Source organism: Octopus sinensis, linkage group LG9 (genome assembly GCF_006345805.1).
Source record: "Octopus sinensis linkage group LG9, ASM634580v1, whole genome shotgun sequence".
NCBI classification, from domain to species: domain Eukaryota; kingdom Metazoa; phylum Mollusca; class Cephalopoda; order Octopoda; family Octopodidae; genus Octopus; species Octopus sinensis.
This window is the reverse complement of record NC_043005.1, coordinates 17320598-17348097: the sequence shown is the minus strand read 5'-3', so window position 1 is coordinate 17348097 and position 27500 is coordinate 17320598. Positions and strand designations below refer to the sequence as shown.

General features: G+C 35.7%; 1 protein-coding gene across 3 annotated transcripts in view; it reads left to right on the top strand.

Moving 5' to 3' along the window:
* Positions 1-9442: 9442 nt before the first annotated feature.
* LOC115215929 (sushi domain-containing protein 2-like) overlaps positions 9443-27500 on the top strand; it is a 266474-nt gene continuing 248416 nt past the window's right edge. For all 3 annotated transcript variants that reach the window (XM_036505806.1, XM_029785291.2, XM_029785289.2), the window contains exon 1: positions 9443-10622. In XM_036505806.1, coding sequence (XP_036361699.1) covers positions 10335-10622 — 288 coding nt within the window. In that variant the 5' untranslated portion in view covers positions 9443-10334. The remainder of the gene's footprint in view (positions 10623-27500) is intronic.

The window sequence follows — 27500 nt, the reverse complement described above, 5'->3', positions numbered from 1 at the left end:
GCGGACAGTAAACACATAATGTGGAGCTTTACCTTTTGACCTACAAATTTAAAAAATAATTTTTTGTAACTAAACACTTTCAAACTTCGGACACTGGTAGAATGTGTCATATAAAACATCTTTTACTCTTAGCGTGTTTGAGAAAAACTTATAGTTACGAAGTTATTTCACCTTAAAGTTGGCCTATTTCGGTAATTTCAACCAATCAATGACGTGTATTCAGTTGAATAAAATTACTGCCGTTGTTTGTCAACAACAACTATCGGCAGTGTATTTTTCGTTTGTCACTGTTATTTATGACATCATTCGTGCGTTTGCACGCCGGGCGAAATACTTAGTGGTATTTCGTCTGCCGCTACGTTCTGAGTTCAAATGCCACCGCGGTCGACTTTGCCTTTCATCCTTTCGGGGTCGATAAATTAGGGACCAGTTACGCACTGGGGTCAATATAATCGACTTAATCCGTTTGTCTGTCCTTGTTTGTCCTCTCTGTGTTTAGCCCCTTGTGTGTAGTAAAGAAATAGGTATTTCGTCTGCCGTTACGTTCTGAGTTCAAATTCCGCCGAAGTCGACTTCGCCTTTCATCCTTTCTGGGTCGATAAATTAAGTACCAGTTACGCACTGGGATCGATGTAATTGACTTAACCCCTTTGTCTGTTCTTGCCTTACTTGAGATAAATGTGTTGCAACCGCTACATACCGAACGTGGAATCTTCAAAAATTTTGTGAAGTCACTGGAGGCTGAGGGGCAATCAAGTTGCTGAAAGATTTCTTTCTTTGGTTAAGTGAAGCAAAGATTAAAAAAGGTATGTTCTTTGGATCAGACACTCGCAAATTGATGAAGAGTCAAATATCTGATTCTTCATCACTTTGCGAGTGTCTGATCCAAAGAACATATTTCGTCTGCCGCTACATTCTAAGTTCAAATTCCGCCGAGGTCAACTTTGCCTTTCATCCTTTCGGGGTCGATTAAATAAGCACCAGTTACCCACTGGAGTCGATGTAATCGACTTAATCCGTTTGTCTGTCCTGGTTTGTCCTCTCTGTGTGTAGCCCCTTGTGGGCAGTAAAGAAATAAAAAGAAATAAAAAAAATAGCATTTACTTCAGCTTGTTACTGGACCACAAGGAAAGCTGGTCTCTGTAAACTTTGCATGGTATGTGGAGCAAAGCATTTATGTTGGTCTCTAAGATTCCTTTTGAAGTAATCTTTGTATCTTGCTTACATGAGTGGTGTGATGTTACTCCAACAATCATTAAATGCATATTCCCCGCAGATATAGCAAAAGTGATCTGGGTTATTGCGACATACACGTATTGAAGCCATGCAAATTGAAGCAAGATGAAGTGGAGAAATAAAAAAAAAATACTAAAACAGCAGTCCACAGTGAACAGAACAATTACAATTTGATACAACAAGTTACAATAGCATCCGAAACAAGTTTTTTAATCAAAATATTCTTAACTAGATATGATCTACTGTGTGTTATATCTACTTTTATAGCTCTCTCAATAAAGGTTGTCACAAAAAGAACAATCAGAGCATTCTTAAAAGACAAATAAGAAGACTTGACGTACTGCACGCTACATTAGATTTCTGTGAATTTGGTATAGAGGGAGTACCTTGTAGATCAAAATCTAGATGTGGTGAAGCAAAACTGACTTCATATTCAGAAAGAGCGCCCTAAAATCAACTAATGACACCTTAGTTATCTCTTGCTAAAGAAGCTTTTTTTTTTCTTTTTGTCACTCAGTGTTATTAGTGTTATCGAAAACTTTTAGATAAATTACTTTTTACGCTAGACACGGTCGAAGGTTTTGTTTGGTGTGAGGGAAAACAAAATGGTTTTTGTAGAAATTATCAAAGGTAAACAGGTTGGTAAATTACAAGGGATTTACAAGATATCTGGTGCTGTAACAACTACATTGTTGGTCATTGAGATCGGAAAGTGATAATTTTTTTATCTACACATACGCACACACACACACACACACACACACACATACACACACACACACACACACACACACACACACACACACACACACACACACACAATCTGGAAGAAAACCGCTCAGAAAGCGATGTTTCCGTTCGTATGTTAAACCGAACCAGTATATTGTCTAATGATAAACGCGGTGTCAACGTAGGCGCAGAAAATGACTGAAGGCTTTTATTATTGAATGGACTATAGTTGACATATTTGTGTATCCCAGAATGAAATTCGAAATGTAAACCTATTAATTTTGAAATAATAAATAAATATAATGTAAAAAATTTCAATAATATTCTCGAAGTACCTCAAAGAAATAGTTTGCAATCACTCCGTTTTAATTTTGATCGGAGGTGAGAGGAAGAGAGAAAGAGACAGATAGACAGACAGACAGAAAGCAAGAGAGGGGGAGAAACAAGAGAGACAAAGATAGAAGAGGCTAAGACGTTGAACAATCTGCTGACTATTCTTTAGAGAATTCAAATTAGTTTTCTGATTGAATCATGCTGTTGAAATCTTCAATAATAAAAGACGCGTGAAAACCAAATTCCGATATGTATGATATAATATAGGAGATGTACTTGCTTAGCAAGTGACCCGATCTGAGATCGTGTGCTGAAACAAAAACAATTGCAGCGTGGAATTCACTTCAGCCTTTAAATTTAATTTTTCAAAATATTTTCGTCGCTTTGAGACCACGACCTGATCACCGACAAAATTCCGTGCTGCATTATAATATAATATAGTAATATAGTATAATATATGTATGTATGTATGTATGTATGTATGTATGTATGTATGTATGTATGTATGTATGATGTTGGTATGTATGTATATTGTCTATCTCTCTCCCTCCTCTCTCTCTCTCTCTCTATATATATATTATATATATATATATATATATATGTGTGTGTGTGTAGAGAGAGAGAGAGAGAGACAGAGAGACAGAGAGACAGAGAGAGACAGAGATACAGAGAGAGCGAGACGAGAGACAGAGAGAAGAGAGAGAATATATATAGGCGCAAGCGTGGCTCTGTGGTAAAAGAGTCACATGGTACCGACCAAAGCCTTGTGAGTGGATTTGTTAGACGGAAACTGAAAGAAGCTCGTCGTATACATACATACATAGATGCATATATATATATATATATATATATATTATATATATATATATGATATATATATATATCTAAATATTATATATATATATATATATATATATAAATATATACATACTGTGTTTGTTCCCCCACCACTGCTTGACAACCGGTGTTGGTTTGTTTATGTCCTCGGACCGATAGAATAAGTACAAGGCTTTAAAAGAAATAAGTACTGGGGTCAATTTATTCGACTAAACATTGCCGCAACTTAATGACTGAAACAAATAAAAGGCAGTACTCCAGCAAGGCCACAGTCAACTGACTAACAATTAGAAAAATAAAAAAATATATAAAATATTAAAATTGGATTTTTACGAATTTTCTAGACATTGTACACTTTAATAATTGTTTTCTTTTAGTAAAAGCTATATGCTCATAATTAACCCTTTCGTTACTGTATTTATTTTGAGATGCTCTGTGTTTCTTTGAATTAATTTTAAATATAACAAAGAATTTATTAAAATAACTTAGTTATCATTCAGCTAGTGTTAGGAACATAAATTGTGACTGAGGTTTGGTGGAAGATTTTAATTGAAAAACTTATGAAAATAAGACATTTGTACTCAGAGTCAGACCCGGTTTCAGCCGGGTTGGTAACGAAAGGGAGCTTTCTTAACTACAGTATGTATGTCTGCAATTGGTTTCTTGTCTCTATAAAAAATTAAAAAATTTTTAATGGCATGTCAATTCTTAATAAATTCTTGATTCTTGAGATTATCTCCCCTTCTCATCTGGCGTCAGTAGTCATTGCCTTTAGGCGTTTGTGTACCTTCTTTGCAAGTAAAGATATTTTCAATGAATTGTGAATTTTTGGACGGTATTTAGTCTTTGTTATTCAAATTCATGCCTCTGGTCACAGTGTTTTTTCTTCTTTTAGCACACTTTTGTGTGTGCATGCATACAGATGTATACGTATACACACACACACACACACACACACACACACACACACACACATAATCCTTGCTTATTTTGGCACAAGGCCAGCAATTTTGAGGGAGGAGTAAGTCAGTTTCATCGATGCCAATATTCAAGTGGTACTTTATTTTATCAACCCTGAAAGGATAAAAGCAAGGTCGACCCCGGCTGCATTTCATATACATATAATAGACGTACATAATAAACATTATATATATATATATAAACGGCAAAATGTCTGTGTGTGTGTGTGTATACTTTATACAAATCCACAATTTTTCAGTTATAGTGCTTGCACTTTCTATGGTCATTCAAAACCGTCCAAGGTTGGTCGTGCACATCTTTACATTTCCCCAGTCACCCCGCAAAGCCATTAAAAAATCAATAGATGTGACTTTTTTGCTGAATTTTCTATCCAAAACCCAATCAAAATGCCCGAAACTTGATACGCCAATTGAATGCCAGCTAGCTGTATGTGAATGGTCGGCGAGCTGGTAGAATCGTTAGCACGCCGGGCGAAATACTTAGCAGTATTTCGCCTGCGGTTACGTTCTGAGTTCAAATTCCGCCGAGGTCGACTTTGCCTTTCATCCTTTCGGGGTCGATTAAATAAGTACCAGTTACGCACTGGAGTCGATATAATCGACTTAATCCGTTTGTCCCCTCTGTGTTTAGCCCCTTGTGGGTAGTAAAGAAAGAGTATGTGATTGGTCGGATATTTGGACAGTACTCGCGTGTATGTGCGCACGCACGCACGCAGCTGTATATGTATGCACTAGCACTATGACCCGGCATCGCCGGGTCATAGTGCTAATATATATATATATATATATATATATCGTGGCACTCCGTCGGTTATGATGACGAGGGTTCCAGTTGATCCGATCGACGGAACAGCCTGCTCGTGAAATTAACGCGCAAATGGCTGAGCCCTCCACAGACATGTTCTCGGGGAGGATCAGCGTCACACAGAATGTGACAATACAGGTACAACAGAAACAAGAAGAAAGAAAGAGAGAAAGCCGTGGTGAAAGGGTGCAGCAGGGTTCGTCACCACCTCCTGCCGGAGCCTCGCGCAGTTTTAGGCGTTTTCGCTCTGGGAATCGAACCCGCGTTCCTACGACCACGAGTCCGCTGCCCTAACCACTGGGCCATTGCACCACACACACACACATATATATACATTTATTTTATATATATTATGTATAAGTAGCTTGCTTACCAACCACATGGTTCCGGGTTCAGTCCCACTGTGTGGCACCTTGGGCAAGTGTCTTCTACTATAACCTCGGGCCGACCAAAGCCTTGTGAGTGGATTTGGTAGACGGAAACTGAAAGAAGCCAGTCGTATATATGTATTATATATATATATGCGTGTGTGCGTTTGTGTGTCTGTGTTTGTCCCCCTAGCATTGCTTGACAACCGATGCTGGTGTGTTTATGTCTCCGTTACTTAGCGGTTCGGCAAAAAGAGATCGATAAAATAAGTACTGGGCTTAACAAAAGAATAAGTCCCGGGGTCGAGTTCATCGATTAAAGGCGGTGCTCCAGCATGGCCGCAGTCAAAATGACTGAAACAAGTAAAGAGGAGTAAAGAGTATATTATGTATATTATATATATATATATATATATTATATAAAATAGAAATATTAAAATTACTAAGTCTCTCAGCGTTACTGGAAATTAATTGTTATCGCCATATTAATATGGCAGTCTTATAGATATAAGACTAAAAGCTGTCGCGCTGATTAGCTCCATGGGCCGTGTCCATTATAACCTTCCAAGGTTATAATGGACACAGTTTGTGTGTCAAATAGCTATCTTAAGGCGATGGCCTCATGGAGCTAATCAGCGACAGCTTTTAGTCTTATATCTATAAGACTGCCATATTAATATGGCGATAACAATTAATATTATATATATATATATATATATATATATATATATATATATGATGTATATAAAGTATTGTATTATATATGTAAGTATAAATGTGTGTGTGTGTATTTAGAGCTTATCACTGTGCAAATGACTACAGGTTTTAGCGCCAGAACTGAGACCCATCTCACATAATAAGCTACCCACATAAATTCTCCCTCCTGCATTCCCCCCCCCCCGCCCTTCTCAACGAACTCTTCTCTCTATATAGTCTCCACTCACCCTCATAACGCGTTTCCGATTCCTTACTCTTGCAGAAATATGCTTTCGCTATTTAATATTATAAATATATATATTTGAGATATTTTTTTTTACTGTTGTTGTATTTATTTGAGCTTTATATAGCTCACCTCTTACTCCCTTTTGAAGAATCTTCTTTTTTTTTTTCCATTTTTTCTCTGTTTTTTTTTCTTCTCGCGCCCTCTCGAATTTGCATACGTGATCACTGTTATGTATGTATGTATGTATGTATGTATGTATGTATGTATGTATGTATGTATGTGTGTATGTATATATGTGTGTATGTATGTACGTATGTATGTATGTATGTATGTAGGTACGTTTGCTTGTATGTATGTATGTATGTATGTGTGTATGTATGTGTGTGTAGGTAGGTAGGTAGGTAGGTAGGTCGGTAGGCTGGTTGGTTGGTTGGTAGGTATGACTGTATGTATAGATACATAATATACAATATATAGGTATGCAAATTTATATATCCTTAAGTATACCAATATATATATATATATATATATATATCCTTAAGTATACAAATATATATATATATATATATATACACACACACACACACCCATATGTATACATATGTGTCTATATGTGTGTAGCAATATATCTATGTGTATATGTTTATGTATATTTGTTTATATGTGTGCATATATATATATATATATATGTATATATACACACATATGTATACACACACACACACACACTCACACACACTCACTCACACGCACACACAAAACCGCACATTACACTTTCATTCTCTTTCTGTTTATTCTTAATCCATATCTCCCGTTCTCTCATCCCCTATCTTTAACTCTCTCTCTCTCTCTCTGTCTCTCTCTGTCTCTCTCTGTCTCTCTCTCTCTCTCTTTATTTGAAAAGTCTATCGTTTATTGCTCTTTTCCACTTAAACAAAAATCTCACAATTATTATTTCAGTATCTTTCTAACTATATCTCTTTTTTTCTCTCACATAATTATTTTTTATATCTTTCTCTCCTTGTCCATTTACCTTTTGCTGCATTGTCTCTGCCTCGCTATATATATATATATATCTCCACATACACTATCTAATAAATATCTCGCCTCTCTCCCCTCTTTCATTTCCACAGATAGCCCCCCACCTATCGCTGACAACTGTCTATCAACTTGTTCTTTCTCAACTTCAACCTCTGTACTTTATCACTATTCTTCTCTCTCACATGTTACACGCGTCTCTAGCGATTCATAACGCCTTTCCATTGTTTCTTCTCTCTGTTTTCTTTCACTCTTCCGCTTTCTCCCCCACCCACAGTATCTATCTATCTATCTATCTATCTATCTATCTATCTGTCTGTCTGTCTGTCTGTCTGTCTATCTATCTATCTATCTATCTATCTATCTATCTATCTATCTATCTATCTATCTATCTATCTATCTATCTATCTGCCTGTCTGTCTGTCTCTTCTATCTATCATCTATCTATATATTTATCTACTCATCTATCTATCTATCTATCTATCTATCTATTTATCTATTTATCTGTCTCTTCTAACTATCATCTATCTATCTATCTATCTATCTATCTATCTATCTATCTATCTATCTATATATATATCTATTTTTTTATCTACCTATATATCTGCCTGTCTGTCTATTTATCTACTCATCTATCTATCTATCTATTTTTTATCTATCTATTTATCTCTCTGTTTGTCTCTCTATCTACCTATATATCTGTCTGTCTCTCTCTCTCTCTCTGTCGCTTTCTCTCTGTCGTAGGTATGTTTGTGCCGATGTCTATGTGTATGCGTGTATGAGTGTGTAAGTGTATGTATAAGTGTATGTATAAGTGTGTGCATGTGTGTGTATATGTGTAAGTGTAAGTATGCATAAATGTGTAAGTGTATGTATCTCTATGTGTCTATATGTACATGTGTGTATGCGTGTTCAAATACATCCACTCATCTGAAGATTTTTTTCCGCTATTTTTTAAGCAGAAATTCACAGTTGGACACAACACACACATATCTAGATAGATGCTTCCATTCACATAAACATTGCATTTATACACACACACACAACCAGGTATATGTGTGTGTGTGTATGTGTATGTGCGCGTGTGCATTAATATATACATGTATCCACACTTATATAACTATATAAACATACACACGTAAAACATACACATGTACATACATATACATACATATAGACATATAATTAAATATGTATGTGGATTATATATATATATAATATGTGTGTGTGTGTGTGTATGTATATATATATATATATTATATAGATATATATATATATACATACATAGACATATATACATACATATATACACACATTATATATATACTATATATATATATAATATATATTCTATAATTATAAGTATAATTATTATTAGGGTTCAGCAAAAATTGCTTATATATACACACATACATATTTACATGTACATGTGAGCGTGCGGTATATACATACATAACATTCACACATACATACATACATGCATATATACATACATACATACATACATACATACATACATACATACATACATACAATACACATACATACATACATACATAAATGTAGTGTGTGTGTGTGTGCGTGTATTCCTTTCCTCACTATGTATTTTTACACAGTAAGTTTCTTTGAAAACTTTCACCTCAAATATTTTCCCTCTTTCTCACACGTTCTCTCTCTTTCTCTCTCTCTCGCTTACTCTTTCTCTCTGCTATTGCTATTTCACAAACTTTTCATTCTTTTATTCCCTTCAACCTCTCTTTCTTCAATTACTTTCTGTCACTTTTTCTCTTTCGCTTTTGTATTTGTATTCCTGGGGTTTTTTTTTCTCACGTTTTCTTTCTTTTATCAAGCTTTACTTTCTCTGTCTCTCATTCGCTCTCTTTCTCACACAAGTACATTTCCGTCTTTCGTTCAGCCTCACTCGCTCGCTCACACTTTCTTTCCTTCTCTCCATCTTTCCCTTCGTCTTCCACACTTCCTTTTCTCTCACTCAATTATATTTCTCCCTCTCTGTTCTAATTACTTTCCCTCGCACTCTCCCTCCTTCTTCTAACCCTGTCTTTCTCCCACTCAATCTTCCCCTCTTCCCGTTCCTATCTCATTCTCACTCTCTCTCTCTCGATCACACGTATATTCCTCCTCTGCCCTCCACTGCAGAACTACCTTCCTCCTACTTCGACTGTACATTAGTCAAGCCTCTGATATTCAGATATCAGTCATTCACTAAAGCTACTTCTACTATTTTACTTTACTGATGGACGGCCGTCACCGGCCCAGTCCGTTCCGAGTTGTCAGGACAGGACAAACTTCTTCCCCACTGGCTGAGAACGAACCCCCTCTGCTAGTGACCAACATTAACACTAACTGCAACAATAGGAGTCCAGCGACATGAGAGAAATAGAACTCGTGGCAAAGGACGAACGAAACAACGGTAAAAAGAAGAAACTTGACAAAGGATCTTATTACCATTTCTACTACTACTACTACCGCCACCATTACTACGACTATAACTACGCTAACTGTGCTTTACGACTGACAAGCCACAACCAGCATCACAGTAACAGCTATGCCGAAGTCTTCGTGAATTCGGCAAAACTTTACAAACTTATTGACTGTTGCTCGCTGCTAGTGAGTTTGGTCTTTTGGTATCCTACCAAAGGCACCACAGCCACTAGTACAGCAGCAGTAGCAACATCGCTGCAGTTACCGTTATTATTTATATTATTATTATTATCATTACATTCGCGGACAGTCAGGGAATCTGTCAACATTCATAACAAACCCATAGAATTCGACAAACAGGAAGGCCACATCATTAAGCGTTGCACCTACCGTAACAATAAACCCGAGTATTGGAGGTTATCACCGACGTCCGTCGCCAGGTGCCCGGCGGCTTTTGACGGTGGTGACCTGGGGCTTGTCGGTGACCCTGCCGTGTTCCGTCGCTGCCTCCTCTGAGACCCTTCTTGAACTACCGGCATTAGGATGTAAATGTTGCTGCGCTGCTACAGTGTGTGGTGGTTTAGTCGAGCACTGCCGCTCCATGCCGAGTCGGGAGTTTAGTAATGTGTTCAGATGTGTTGAAGACAACAGCCACAGCGTTCCGACAATTCAGTCAGGTCTACAACTCCATTCTCATCTCTGTGCTTCTCCTACTCACTTTTAGCCAGGGACTCGGCTGTATGTCTCTACCTTTGTCCGAATTCTTCCCGTTCAACAGTACAACTTACGGTTTTAATACCACCGAAATTTCAGACGATGGCTCATCGCCAGCTATTAGGATTACCAATGTTGGCAAAGACGGAAAACAGCATGGATTTCCTCTCTTTCAGAACCATTACGAAACTTTATACGTGAGTATTGGAACGTCTCTAAATCACTCACTCATTCCTTTTTCTTTAATGTAGATGGGTACATTTACCAGAACCGTAAGATTGCCCATTTATCTATCCATAAATATATTTATTATATTTTGATATTCTGTCATTAATGGCGATATTTGCCGTCGTCACCTCCATCCCCCTCTTCTCGTAATACCTTTGCTTTTTATATTTAAAACATGTATCAATCTTTATTTTATGTAGTATGTTTGTTATACACGCATATCTATACGTGTAGTGTATTAAATCTGTATATGTATATCTCACATACAGTATATACAGCACGCACTTTTTCTGTATGGGGTGTCTGTCTTTCAAAACTTTTGAAAGTATTGCAACACACACAAACAACTCTTTCTCTCTCACACTCACTCTTTCTTTCTCTCTCTCTCTCTCACTCATTCTTTCTCTCTCACACACTCTTTCTTTCTCTCTCTCACACACTCATTCTTTCTCTCTCTCACACACTCATTCTTACTCTCTCTTTCACACACTCATTCTTTCTCTCTCTCTCACTCACTCTTTCTTTCTCTCTCTCTCTCTCTCACACACTCATTCTTTCTCTCTCTCTCTCTCTCTCTCTCACACCCATACATACATTTCTTAATTCTAAACATATCTCAACTACAGTATTGGGTGTGTTGTCCTTCCTCAATATCCGATCAAAAGAAAAAGAAAAAGAAAGAAAAGACTTATGAAAACTACTGATTTTGTTTTGTTCAAAATATAAATAGAAATATGCGGAATAAAAAAAATGTAGAGTTTATTTGGACATCAACGTTAAAACTACTCTAAAAAAAAGAACAAAAACAAAAACAATTCTTACCCTCGCTACCGTTATATTACTCACGCGCGAACTCCTCTCCCCCTTGTACTGTGTATACGTGTATGTATGTATGCATATATATATATTATATATTATATATATATATATATATGTATTGTGTGTGTGTATTGTGCGTCTATTTGTGTATGCTTCCCTTTTTGTGATATTCACATTATAACCTCTCACTTTTTATAAATGAACATCTCATATTTGAGTGTGTGTGTGTGTATATATATGTATGCATTATATATATATATATATATATATATATATATACATACACTTTAATGACTGTCTGATGTCTTTTCAAACACATCACACCACTTTCTATCAGTCTTTTCATGTGTATGCTTGAGGTATACACGTGTGTGTGTTGTGTGTATATATATATATATATTACATCTCTCTCTCTCTCTCTATTTATATATATATATATATATATATATAATTTTATTCACTATTATCAGGTGATACTCATAAATAAATTTTATCATAGTATATTTTCTCTCATATATATATATATAATATATATATATATATATATATACATACACACACATACACACTCACATTTTTGATGAATACACGTGTGTTCGCTTCACACAATTTTGTTTGATGTTTTCTGTAAGCTCATCACACAAAACTATCTCAAAGTTTGTGCGTGTGTGTGTTATAAAGTTATACCGTAAACGTCTTAAGTGACAGTCACACACATCACCCCCGCCTCTCTCTCTCTCATATATGCATCTTTTGTTATAACGTATATATATGATCTGCCATAACACACTCATTACATCACATCAGACTTTCTCCTGTCTCTCTCTCATCATATACATACTTTATACACTTGATTGATGTGTACGTACATACACGAGTGCCTAAGTTATTAGTGCTTTGGTGTGTATCTGTCTACACACAGTATGTGTGTGTGTGTGTGTATATGTATGTATATATATTCTTTTACTCTTTTACTTGTTTCAGTCATTTGACTGTGGCCATGCTGGAGCACCGCCTTTTAGTCGACCAAATCGACCCCAGGACTTATTCTTTGTAAGCCTAGTACTTATTCTATCGGTCTCTTCTTGCCGAACCTTTATGTTACGGGGACGTAAACTCACCAGCATCAGTTGTCAAGCAATGTTGTGGGGACAAACACGCAAACATACACACACACATACATACATACATATATATATATACTTTATAATTAGGGTTCAGCAAAGATTTGCTTTACCACATACCGAAGTTTAGAAATAGCAGCCAAAAAACCTTAGCTATTTCTTCTACTTTAAAAAGGGCCTCCCAGAAAAACCATATATATATATATATATATACGTAAGACATAAATGAAATACTTACTCATACCCATGGAAAAAGCAAGCACTAAGTCCTGAGCAGACCTAAGTACCCCAAATATATCCAAAATAGAAAATCTTCACGTCTCGAGACACGTGTGATTCGAACTAGAAACTTTCAGAGTGAGAGAGTCCGGAAGTGAACACTATTAAATTTACATCTAATATAGGATAAAATTTTTCGAAAAATTTTTTTATCAATGGCCAGCATATTAAAAAATACCTTTAAAGGTTAAATTTATAAATAACTTATAAAATAAGAGCAAAAGAAAAAAATTCTAATTGCCAAATATGCCGAAAATAGACAAATTGTCAATAACCAATTATAATTTATCACTATTAACACGTGAAATATATATAGAAATATATATATATATATATATACACACAACAGGCTTCTTTTAGTTTCCGTCTACCAAATCCACTCACAAGGCTTTGGTCGCCCGAGGCTACAGTGGAAAACACTTGCCCAAGGTGCCACGCAGTGGGACTGAACCCGGAACCATGTGGTTCGTTAGGTAAAGAATATGTACATCATAGTCGAATAAATCGACCCCAGAACTTCTTTTTAAGTCTAATACTAATTATGTCAGTCTCTTTGCCGAACCACTAAGTTACGGGGACATAAGCAAACCATCACCGGTTTTCAAGCAGTGGTGGGGGGACAAACACAGACAAAAAGACACACACACACACACATACGACGGGCTTCTTTCTAGTGGAAGTTTACTGTGATCATTTTGGAACGGAACCCTCTTTTATTGATAACCGGCTAATAAAACTAAAGCAAATAATGAGATTGGGCACTGTGGCCTGGTGTTTAGGGTGTTTCACTCATGATCGCAAGATCGAGGTTTCCATTCCCAGTCCGTGCGGTGCATTTGTTTGCCCCAGTTCACTTGGTTGTAGATGCGTAAGCCTTCAACGGACCGGCGTACCGTTCAGTGGTAAACTGTGCGATCTCGGTCACTAACGCCAGAGTAACCAAGTAACCGGCCCCGCGTGCTCTAGGACTTCCGGACAGTAATGGCCAGGGGTTACTTTTACCTTTTCTTTTTCTTTTTTTACACAAATAATGAAAACGATTAAAATGTTAGCAGAGTATTTTTGTGTGGTGGGGGGTCTATACTGAAAACATGATGACGTTCTGGTTTTATACATTGCTTTTATCACATTATTTTTCATATTCTGAGCTCTTCATATTATGTGCAAACTTTGTTGCAGACCTTCGTATAGAGTCAACAACACACGCCAACATCACTCCGTCTTGAAGATGAAACTATAAGTATATGTATAGAAACGTCAAACAAACTGATCATATTTAGATATTAAACTCAAGATATTATTACGGCAAGTTTTTACAGAAGAAAGAAACATTTACTGATAAAAGAAAAGTTATTGAGAGTATTGAAACATATTGTTAAGTATACGTGTGTATGTGTTGAACCGTTAACCCCTACACATTTTCCCCTGTCTCTCTCCCCCCCCTTTTTTTTCTTCACAATCCTTTCCGTCGAAGAGCGTAGGCTCGAAACGTCAAAAACTTTTCCCAAGCGTTAAACTAATACACCTGCTTGATATTCCTTCACCTGTCTTCGACTTTTGTTTTCTGTCAATTTGAACTTATATATATATATATACTGTTGTGTCTGGGGAGAGTCATTTTTTTGTGTGCCTTATAATTTAGCATACTCACCGGTAAAATTGCAAGACGCGACGGAAATTTTTGGAAAATAAAAATAAGGAATAAGTGGAAATTTTACCGGTGAGTGTGTTAAATTTATAAGGCACAAAAAGAAATTGACTCTCCCCAGATACAACAGAATATGCTTCAACACACGAACTCACATAAAGAATCTTGAAAACCAAATCCAAAAACGAAATATATATATATATATGTATATGCAGCCTTGGTCCTCAACAATACTGGTGCTACAAAAAAAGGGCTCTTAGCATTAGGAAGGGTGTCCAGTCAGAGAAACCATGCCAAAGCAGGCATTGGAGGTAGGTGCAGTGCTCTGGGTTGTCTGTTCATGCAGAACCATCCAAACCATGCCATCATGAAATAGAAGAATTGAATGATGATAAACGTCACACACACACACACACACATATATATATATACATATATATATATATATATGCATATATATGTGTGTTTGTTTGTGGATATATGTCTTGTGACTGGATTTGGTAGACGGAAACTGAAAGAAGCCCATCATATATACATGTTTGTGTCTGTGTTTGTCCCCCCCCCCCAACATCGCTTGACAACTGATGCTGGTGTACTTACGTCACCGTAACTTAGCAGTTTGGCAAAAGAGACCAATAGAATAAGTACTAGGCTTACAAAGAATAAGTCGTGGGGTTGATCTGTTCAACTAAAAGCGGTGCTCCAGCATGGCCACAGTCAAATGACAAACAAATAAATGAAAATATATATATATATTATATAGAGGGCATTATTACATATAAATGCCTCACGCTAAGAGGGACATTAGTCATTTCTACCAAAAATTTTACTAATCATACCCAATGCAGTTTTTCAAAGCAAGACATTTAAAAAAAGGTGTGTGCGTGGCTATATATATGGTATATTTGTATATGATTGTATGTATGTGTTCATATATACATGTATTCTTTTACTTGTTTCAGCCATTTGACTGTGGTCATGCTGGAGCACTATCTTTTGTCAAAGAAATCGACCTCAGGACTTATTGTTTGTAAGCCTAGTACTTATTCTATTGGTCTCTTTTGTCGACATAAACACACCAACATCTGTTGTCAAGGTGATGGTGGAGGGACAAACTCGGACACACAAACATATATGTATGTGTGTGTGTTTTTGTACTTCAGGTTTCTTTCAGTTTCCATCTACCAAATCCACTCACGAGGTTTTTGTTGGCCCGGGTCTATAGTAGAAGACACTTGCCCAAAGTGTCCCACAGTGGGATTGAACCTGGAACCATGTGGTTGGTTAGCAAGTTACTTACCACACAGCCTGCCTGCATATACTTACATGTGTATGTGTGTGTGCATAAATACGTGTGTGTATATATTTATACACACACTGTTGGATAGTTGATGACGTCCTCTGGGTCAGGAGTTGTATCGATAGACTTATATACATAGACTTCCCCAGGAATGAGTTTTAGCATTTCATCATTAATATGGTAAACAGTTTTATTCCTCGGGGCCAGAATAGCCCTTTGGCCAATCCAATCCATATTCTGATAATTAGCTTGTAGATCTGGGAACACTGCATCTCTGAGATCAGAAGGCGTTTTAACAATGGTACAAATGGAATCGATGGCAATATTACCATTTTCATCCCCTGGTATTTTGCCTTCGCCAATTCACAGTAATTCAGGCCACAATGAATTCAAGCATGTTATAACATTGCAGTAAATCCAAGTAGAAAAGGCTTCTGTGCATATAACAATCAACTAAAAATGATCCTTAAGAGCAAAGTATATTTAGAATGAATAGCAGAAAAGCACCAGTTTCACTGATAGATCAGTGTTACTTTGAACAGCTGTTTCATTAGGAATAAACATCATTAATTCTTCAGTTAATATAAATAAATTTTTAGGAATTTGTATCAGGAATATTATGGTCTATGCTAGTATTACGTTTAATCAGGGAGCACTTAATGCTAGTATATAAACTGTAACACTTCAGATGGTTTGGGATTAATATTGCTTTAAAATGATTTAGACTTCAAATGACGCCACCCCAGCAATTCTTTTCTTCTTGCGAAAACAGAGCATGAGAACGCAGTCCCTACCGCCAGTTCTGTTTCTCCTCAGGTCAAAGATTTGATCAAAGTCAGCTCCAACATTGGAGCCAACTTCGTGCAAGCATGAAAGCACACTGGCAAAACGTTGCTCTTCTAAAGGAAGACCTTATATGTCATTGTGGTTTTGGGCCCGAAGCAAAGCAGGCCTTGCCGTCAACTCAAGAAAACGTATGTATATATATATATATATATATATATATATATAATATATATATATATATAACAAACATATATATATATATATACAAACATATATATATTATATATATTATATATATATATATATACAAACATATATATATATATATATTATATACAAACATATATATATATTATATATATAATATACCAACATATATATATATATATATATATATACAAACATATATATATTATATATAATATATACAAAAAATATATATTATATATATATATATACAAACATATAATATATATATATTATATATAAAACATATATATATATATATATATATATACAACAATATATATATATATATATACAAACATATATATATATTATATATATATATATATATATCATATACAACCATATATATATAATATATAATATACAAAACATATATGATTATATATATATATATATACAAACATATATATATATATATTATATATACAAACATATATATATATATAATATATATATACAAACATATATATATATATATATATATATATACAAACATATATATATATATATATATATATACAAACATATATATATATATATATATATACAAACATATATATACAAACATATATACAAACATATATATACAAACATATATATACATCATATTATACATATATAGACATACATATATAGACACATATATATTAGACATATATATATAGACATATATATAGACATTATATATACATTATATATATATATATTATATATATATATATATACACACATGTACATATATATTTATATTACATATATATGTATATATACATATATTATACATATATAAATATATAATATATATATATATATCAACCACTTACCTTCTATAGCCTCGGGCCGACCAAAGCCTTACGAGTGGATTTTATATTAATGTATATGTGTGTCTGTGTTTGCGTCCCCATCACTTAGCGGTTCATCAAGAGACCGATAGAATAAGTCCTGGGGTTTATTTGTTTAGCATGGTCATAGTCAAAAGACTGAGACAAAAAAAAAGAATATATAAAAATATATATAGCCTCGGGCCGACCAAAGGCTTGTGAGTGGATTTGATAGACGGATAAATATATATATATATATATATATATATATATATATATATATGAATAAATAACTATATGTGTGGTGTTATTTGGTAAACGGAAACTGAAAGAAGCTTGTCATATGTATATGCTTGTGTCTGTTTGTTCCCCCACCATCGCGTGACAACCGATGTTGGTGTGTTTACGTCCCAGTTCGGCAAAAGAGACAGATACAATAAATTTACAAAGAATAAGTCCTGGGGTCGATTTGTTCGACTAAAGGGTGGTGCTCCAACATGGCCGCAGTCAAATGAGTGAAACGACTAAAACAATATATATATATGTGTGTGTGTGTTTGCGTGTTTTTATATATATATACACACGTATGTATTTCTTTTGTCTTAAGGTGTGCAAATGGGGTAAAATGTTCTTATTATTTTATTGGAATATAAACGGGTGTGCGTTGTGGTGTTGGTGTAAGGCGAGTCTCCTCCAAAACTCGATACAAATGTTGCGAAAATATTTTATTAGCGTATTTATTTATTGTTGTAGTAAGTAATATAGATTTCTGCCTGTTCCTATTTGTGTCGTGTTTAGTACCAGCGTACACACATACCCGTACACACCCGAGAGGAATAAAAAATAAAAGTAAATAGATAACGGAAAGTATCATTCTAAAAATAAGTTTTCTCTCTCTCTCTTTCTCGCTCTTTTACATATAAGAATATTATTTACAATTATTTTATTAATCAGTCATGATTCTGTTTTGTTCGTTTTCCATAATTTTTTTTCTACTGGTACAGGTTCCGAAAATTTGGGGGATGTGCTAGTCAATTATTTCAATCCCAGGGCTCAACTGGTACTTAGGATCTTTTCGGTTTGAACGGCAGTTTTTAACATAATTTCTAGGTAACTAAAAAATGTTAAACTTCGTATACTGGTAGAATGTGTTTATAAAACATCTTTTTCTCTTGGCTTTATTGAGAAAATTCTATAGTTCGTAAGATATTTGTTGTTTTTTTCTTCAATTTCTGCAATTTCAACCAATCAGTGACGTCCATTGAGGTAAAATACATTCTGTGCCGTATGAATATGTCCCTCGTTTTAGAAACAGATTGGGTTTATTTACATTTGTGAAGAAAAAAAGATACCCTTCTCCACACTCCTAACCCTGACCCTAAAACAGATTGAAATGCAATAGATCGATACTAGGGTCATAATTATGGGTGACAATTTCATATGACACCGCTAGAAAAAACTGCCGTTCAAACCGAAAAGATCCCAATCCTTATATGACTATCTCATATGGTCGTGTGTTTAAGATGTTCGTTTCTCCACGTTGATGGTTTTTGATTTGTTTTCACCGTACAGTACCGGAGCAAAGTATTTTCTTCTATATCATTGGGTTGATCAATACCCGTATTATAACGGAAATTACCTGGCGTAGATACTGCAGAAGCTCTTGGGAGAGTTTGATCCCCTTCCTTAGTAGTGGTTGTTGAATTAACTTGTGCCTTATTTAACATCACCACTGTCACTCGAGTGACTTTTAAGCTTAATCCTTTCCATTGCAAAGGTTCGGGCCAGGTTTATGATTTGAGGCCCTCGGCGGATCATAAACTTTACCCTTCCGGATCTTTTCGGTTTGAACGGCAGTTTTTTCTAGCGGTGTCATATGAAATTGTTACCCATAATTATGACCCTAGTATCGATCTATTGCATCTCAATCTGTTTTAGGATTAGGGTAACTTATTTTCTTCACAAATGTAAATAAACCCAATTTGTTTCTTAAACGAGGGACATATTCATACGGCACAGAATGCTTTTTACCTCAATAGACGAAATTGATTGGTTGAAATTACAGAAATTGAAGAAAAAAACAACAACAAATATCTTACAAAACATAGAATTTTCTCAATAAAGCCAAGAGAAAAAGATGTTTTATAAACACATTCTACCAGTATACGAAGTTTAAAATTTTTTAGTTACCTAGAAATTATGTTAAAAACTGCCGTTCAAACCGAAAAGATCCACCCTTCCTTCTCTCGTCCAAATAAGTTATCACATCCATAATTACCCGATTCGATATGTAACAACTAAGACGAGGACACCACTGCGACTAGCACAATATAACAAATACAGAGTGGCATGATTCAGTCGGTACGGAACCGACATAAGACGTCAGTGGATCTTTAAATGCCTTTAAAAACATTCACTCAGAACTCAAGCTACAGGCATAAAGTAGTGGATAAAGGCGCTAGTTAATGCAATTGTAGTCACCTAGACGTTATGAGTTCAGTCCTAGGCAAGGCACCGAGAAGGCTGGAGTGTACACGCTTGAAACTTAGTGAAAGCAACCACTAAAATGAGGACACCTCTTTGATTAACATACAATAGAATTCCTCATCTTGCTTCCCAACCGCATGGTTCCGGGTTCAGTCCCACTGCGTGGCACCTTGGGCAGGGGTCTTCTACTTTGACCGCGGGCCGACCAAAGCCTTGTGAGTGGATTTGGTAGACGGAAGCTGAAAGAAGCCCGTCGTATATATGTATTTGTGTGTTGTTTGTGTCAGTGTTTGTTCCTCACCACCATTCCCCGTAACTTAGCGGTTCAGCAATAAGAGACCATTAGAATAAGTACTAGGCTTACAAAGAATAAGCCCTGTGGTCGATTTGTTCGATTGAAAGTGGTGCTCCTGCATGGCCGCAGTCAAATGACTGAAACGAATAAAAAATAAATTGAATTCGATGAACTTTTTGGAAAATTGATCTGAATTTCATTCTTGACATAATACGCGCATACATAGATACATACAGACAGATAGATAGATATAAGTATTTCCTGAAGGCCAAACTAATAATACACCTGTTTGTTGTTCCCTCACCTGTCTGTCTTTTCTTTACATTTGAATTATATATATATATATATGACTTTGTGGTAAGTAGCTTGCTAACCAACTACATGGTTCCAGGTTAAAGCCACTGCATGGCATCTTGGGCAAGTGTCTTCTGCTATAGCCCCGAGCCGACCAATGCCTAGTGAGTGGATTTGGTAGACGGAAACTGAAAGAAGCCTGTCGTATATATGTATATATATATATATATATGTATTTGTGTGTATGTTTGTGTGTGTGTGTGTGTTTGTCCCCCTAGCATTGCTTGACAACCGATGCTGGTGTGTTTACGTCCCCGTCACTTAGTGGTTCGGCAAAAGAGACCGATAGAATATGTACTGGGCTTACAAAGAATAAGTCCCGGGGTCGATTTGCTCAACTAAAGGCGGTGCTCCAGCATGGCCGCAGTCAAATGACTGAAAGAAGTAAAAGATATATATATTATATATATATATATATATATAATATATATATATATATATATATACACGCGCGCAATAATCCTTCGCCATATTGTGGTTTTCCCATCGCGGTTTATTATTTAAACTTACGTCGATTCCTCCGTGGTGTTGTTTTGCATTTAAAATAAAATAAATATAATACAAATTATAATTTTATAAAATATATCCAGTACAGTACTGTTTCTACTTCGTGGATTTTCACCTATCGCGGTGGGCGGGGTTGGAACGTAACACTCTCAATAGTCCACTGATTACTGTTTGACTCTCCATAAATCCCAAATTTTATTTTGGTACTTATGGGAGCAACTGTCTTCGAAGACTCATATTGTCGTTTAATGCTCGAAATAAGGAGTAGATAGACAGCCAACGGCTAACGAAGGGTCGTTCTTTATGTTACTTGTCCTGTTTTCCATTTGTTTCCGTATTTCATGTTGTGGATCTTTTCCTTTTGAACGGCAGACAATTTCTAGTTAACTAAACACTTTAAAACTTCGTTTTACACGCGTAACAATTAAGAAAAAAAAATTAGGGTTAGGTTTTAGACGCAGCAAATGATTTTAGCTCAAAAGAGAGCATAGGATTGGTTAAAATTGCCGAAATGCTCGGATTTTCAGACGAAATATCTTACAAACTATAGAATTTTCTCAATACAACCAAGAGAAAATGATGTTTTATAAACACATTCTACCAGTATACGAAGTTTAAAAGTGTTTAGTTAACTAGAAATTGTGTTGAAATCTGGCTATCAAAAGGAAAAGATCCCATATTGTTTACTGTTTGTGACGTCCTGTACCAATATATGCATGTGTGTGTGTGTTTGTATACACACACACACACACACACACACACATACATATGACTTACATAGGCTCGAAATGTCAACGACTTTTCTATTCTCCCCGACCGTTAAACTAATATACCTGCTTGTTGTTCCTTCACCTGTCTTCGTCCTTTGTTTTCTGTAAATTTGAATTGTATGTTAGTCATAACTTGCGCGAAGGTCCTGTGCACCCACAGGTAGGAACTCAGGGTAGAGAGAATTTGATTTGATCAGAATAAAATATTTTATTAATCCTTACTATGGTACTAGCTACTCTGTCTACCGACAGTTAAATACTAAGCGGAAGAAGGAGAATGTATGTGTGAGCACACATACATTACACATACGTAAGCTATCGTTGACTATATTTATATTACCATATTTTCTTTCTCTCGTTATTATTTCATTCCCGTAAGGGCGCTAGAGAGACAAGAAGTAGGAGTTCTATGTATTATTTAAAACAGTTTGATTCGATTTCGTGCTACTTCCTTCAGGCGGGCCTATTCCATTGGTTGAAATTACCCAAATGCGACAACTTTAACACGAAATAACTTCTAAGCTACGAAATTTTGTCAAAAACATTCAGAGTAAACCGTGTTTTACGTGAGAAATTCTACCAGTATTCGAAGTTTCAGACTGTTTAGTTTAAAAAAAAAAAATTAATTAAAAAATCTTTGATTGAAATGGAATAGATCCCTTCTGGAATGCCGAGTATACGAATGTATAGGCAAGACTTGACGGACTTCTTTCAGTTTTCGTCTACGAAATCTACTCACAAGGCTTTGATCGGCTCAGGGCTTATTGTAAAAGGCACTTGCTCAAGGTGCCACGCTGTGTGACTGAACCTGAAACCATATGGTTGGGAAGCAAGCCTCTTATCACACAGCCACGCCTGTTATTTATGATTTGTTTTGGTGTTATCTAGAGAGTCGCCTTTAATCATTTCTGACGTAGCGTTGGATGATAATTTATATATTAATTATATATTTTTTTTATTTATATAATTACATTTTTTATAATTTATATTTTGGCACAAGGCCAGTACTTTTGTGAGGTAGTGGGGGAGGCTGTTTGTTATTCGATTACATCGACACTCCATCCTAGCACTTGACTGATAATTTATTTTATCGAGGTCTAAATGAGTGAGGTGGTGGAAATTAAAAGGAAAGTTGATTTCAGTGAGCTTTTGACCTCAGAATGTCAAAAAAGAAAAAGAAAAAAAGCCGGAACAAATGCCGCACAAAATTTTTGTCCGTTGCTTTCTTAAACGATTTGATGATTCTTCTAATCCACCGAACAATTTAATTTTGGTTTAATATAAGAAATGATAAGTGATAAATCATCATTTATGGTTGAGGAAATAGTCAAAACAAATCAGAAACAATAGTTATTGGTTGAGGAAAATAACAAAAAAAGATACTCTCTTGCTATCTTGTTAAACCACACTTTATATACTTGCTATGACAATTCACTATTCAACACACTCGCTCACATTCGCCACCATCTCTCACGTTTTTACACACTCTCTCTCTCTCTCCCTATATGTATATATATGTGTGTGTGTATATATATATATATGATTCTCTCTATATCGCTTTCCGCTCACTAAACTTTTGCTTTCACACTTATCTTTTTCACTCTCTCTCTCTCTCTCTCTGACCTTTGACATAACGGATCACACGTGACAAATCCTCGCCCTATCGCTTCCCCCCTCCCCCGCTTCTCTTTACCGCCGCCGCCGCCACCATCACTTCTCTAACCTAATTAAAAAGGTGGCGGTGGAGGGGGGGGCTGATAGGGGATGGGAGTGGGGTGGGGTGATGCTGCATATTTTTTCATCATGTTTTTCTTTTTTTTTTTTTTCTTTTTGCCATTGCGTGTATGGCGACAAACTGTTGTTGTATATATACTAACTAGACTTAATTTAAATTTACTCACCCACACAAACACATACACTTGCAACGTATTTCCCTCTCCTTTCTAGTACATACACACACACACAGTCAACCTCTGCTTCTAATTTATAATCAACCCCCCCCATACACACACACACACACACACACACACTAATTATTAAATGTTTAATAGACACGCTCACACTCCGCCGTTATTAATCTGACACACAAACATACACATCACTTGACATATTTGAAAATATACATCATTCATATATTCCTTATTTACACATACACACACGCTACAAATATGATATATTAATTTATATATGTATGTGTGTGTGTGTGTGTGTTTATCACATACACACGTACTCACACAGAAAATCTGCATACTCATCACATAAGTTTATAGTTAATAATTTCCATTCTTAATCACTCACACAAAACTGTTATCACAAACACACACATAATTATGTGCCTGCGTATTTATATGGGACCTATATATATATATTATGACTCTGTGTGTGTGTGTGTGTATATATATATATATAGTCGATTTTGATATAATCATAATTGTTAAGTTTTATGTTTCTAGTTTGATAATAGAGTTTATTATAAGTAAAATTATTATATTATTTATATCTTAAAAATATTGTTTAAATATTTCTGATTATTTTTTAGATATTTCAATTAACCTGAAGATTGACTGTAACCATAACTCGAATTATTGTTATTCGAATTGTACAGCCATGAAACGATCGTAGTGTTTTACTCTTATCTTTTATTAAACTTTTATACTTTTGATATATATTTAAAATAATATAAATTAAATTAATTTTAGGTATTGGCTTATGTTTTTCATTGTTTGATTTGCCTAATAGTGGTTTCATCTCTAATTTAATATAATATATATATATATATATATATATATATCGTGGTCGACCAGGCAATCAGATGTTGCTACACATCGCTGGTCACAATGCGCTTTGCATTGTTTTAGCCTTCAAATGACGCCACCCCGCTGGCTAAGCGAGCAGGCCAACAGAAGAAAGAGTAAGAGAGAAAGTTGTGGCGAAAGAGTACAGCCTCGTGGAGCTTTAGGTGTCTTCGCTCAATAAACACTCACAACGCCCGGTCTGGGAATCGAAACAGCGATCCTACGACCGCGAGTCCGCTGCGCCTCCACAGACACACACACTTATACAAGAATGTTGTTGACAGTGGCTTAGAAGTTTCGGCCAGCTGATGGCTGAGTTGTCCGAAACTTCGAAATCGCTGTCAACAACATTCTCGTGTGACAACAATAAATTTGTACTCTACAATATTAACCCACCAGATTGATATGAAATTGTTTTTTATATAACTAAACATAAAAACAAACCTGAGTGTGTGTGAATTATACGTATGTGTACATGTGTGTATTTTTACATATGTGTATATCGTATTGTACGCATTTAATTTTAATATAAATGGGTATTGGCCGTTATTAACCCTGGTGTCGTATCTTAGTAACCCCACCTGAGTAACCTTTTAAATCGTGTTTTAGAACATCAGAGTCCACTCGAGTAGGAAGTCTGTTGTTTACCGTCATGTAGCCAGGTATTAGTTGTTTGTCTGGTGTCAATGTTGACTGTTTCATCTTTGGATTTCATTTGGAATAATGTGTTAAATAAGGCAGGACAGTATACCATCATCACTATCATCATTTTGCGTCCGTTTTCCATGTTGGCAGAGGTTGGACGGTTTGAGAAGAGCTGGCAAACCGGAGGGCTCCATTCGTCTGTTTTGGCATGGTTTCTATGGCTGGATATCCTGCCTAACGCCAACTACTTTACAGAGTGTACTGGGTGCTTTTTGCGTGACACCGGCAAAAGTGCCTTTTACGTGGTACCGCCACATGTGCTTTTACGTGGTACTGGCACAGGTGCTTTTTACGTGGTACCAGCTGGATCGCCAAGTAGCTTGCGAGACAAACCTCACAGCTCAAATGTTAAGAGTTTTATAGAAGGACAGAAGAGATGGCTGTCATGCTATATAAAGTGTATACTTGACTACACCAGAAGAGGAATTGGAAACAGAGAGAATGAGAGAGAGAGACAGACAGACAGAGAGGAAGAAAAAATAGATGGTGTTGGAGATGTAAAGGGGCCTATTTGCAGGGAACAGTAGGGCGGAGAGTATACATAGTATAGATGGGATAGAGAGAGATGATTTCGTAAGAATGATAGGATGACATGTCTAGTGAGTGATGGTGAGAGAAAAATATATAAAATAATATACACACTGTATGTGTGTGAAATTGTTTGTTTTTATGTTCGTTTTCCCATGCTAGCAAGACTTAAGGAATATATTATTGTCGAATTGTTTTACACTGATGAATAATCAGTCGTTAGCCCTTACTTGTGTTTTCAAGTAAGAGGTCTTTTCCGTGCACCTTTGAAGGTGCAAAATTGGTGGGGGGATCTTTTCGGTTTGAACGGCAGTTTTTAGCATAATTTCTAGGTAACTAAAAATTTTAACCCTTTAGTGTTCAGATTATTCAATCAAACATAATGCCTATTGATTCCCATTGATTTTAATTAATCATGCATTATCTCATGTCCTCAAGATCTTGATGGTGTAATTACTTAATGTAGAATAACATTGTAGGGTAGGTGTGAGAGCCTGGATCTGGTTAGTTTGGACATAAAACAGATTAACTATTTTGGCCGGATATGGCCGGTTTAAATACTAAAGGGTTAAACTTCGTATACTGGTAGAATATGTTTATAAAACATCTTTTTCTCTTGGCTTTATTAAGAAAATTCTATTGTTTGTAAGATATTTGGTTTTTTTTTCTTCAATTTCTGCAATTTCAACCAATCACTGACGTCCATTGAGGTAAAAAAAAACATTCTGTGCCGTATGAATATGTCCCTCGTTTAAGAAACAGATTGGATTTATTTACATTTGTGAAGAAAAAAATATACTCTTCCCCCCACCCCTAACCCTAAAACAGATTGAAATGCAATAGATCGATACTAGGGTCATAATTATAGGTGACAATTTCATATGAAACCGCTAGAAAAAACTGCCGTTCAAACCGAAAAGATCCCTGGTGGGTGGTTTTGTTGACAAGGAAATGGTATCACTGCTTTTAAGATCATAATTTTCTGAGAAGCATAAACGTAAACAAACACAGAGATATATGCATGCATGCATGCATACATAAACACACATGCACATGATGGATTTCTTTCAGTTTCTGACTACCAAATCCACTCACAAGGCTTTGGCTGTCCCAAAGTAATAACGCTTGACCATAGTCAATAGGTGTAGGAGTGGTTGTGTGGTAAGTAGCTTGCTTATGAACCTCGTGGCTCCTGGTTCAGTCCCACTGCTAGGCACCTTGGGGAAGTGTCTTCTAATATAGTTTCAGGCCGACCAAAGCCTTCAAAGCCTTGTGAGTGGATTTGGTAGACGGAAACTGAAAGAAGCCTGTCGTATATATGTGTGTATATATATATATATATATATATATATATATAATGTTTGGGTGTCTGTGTTTGTC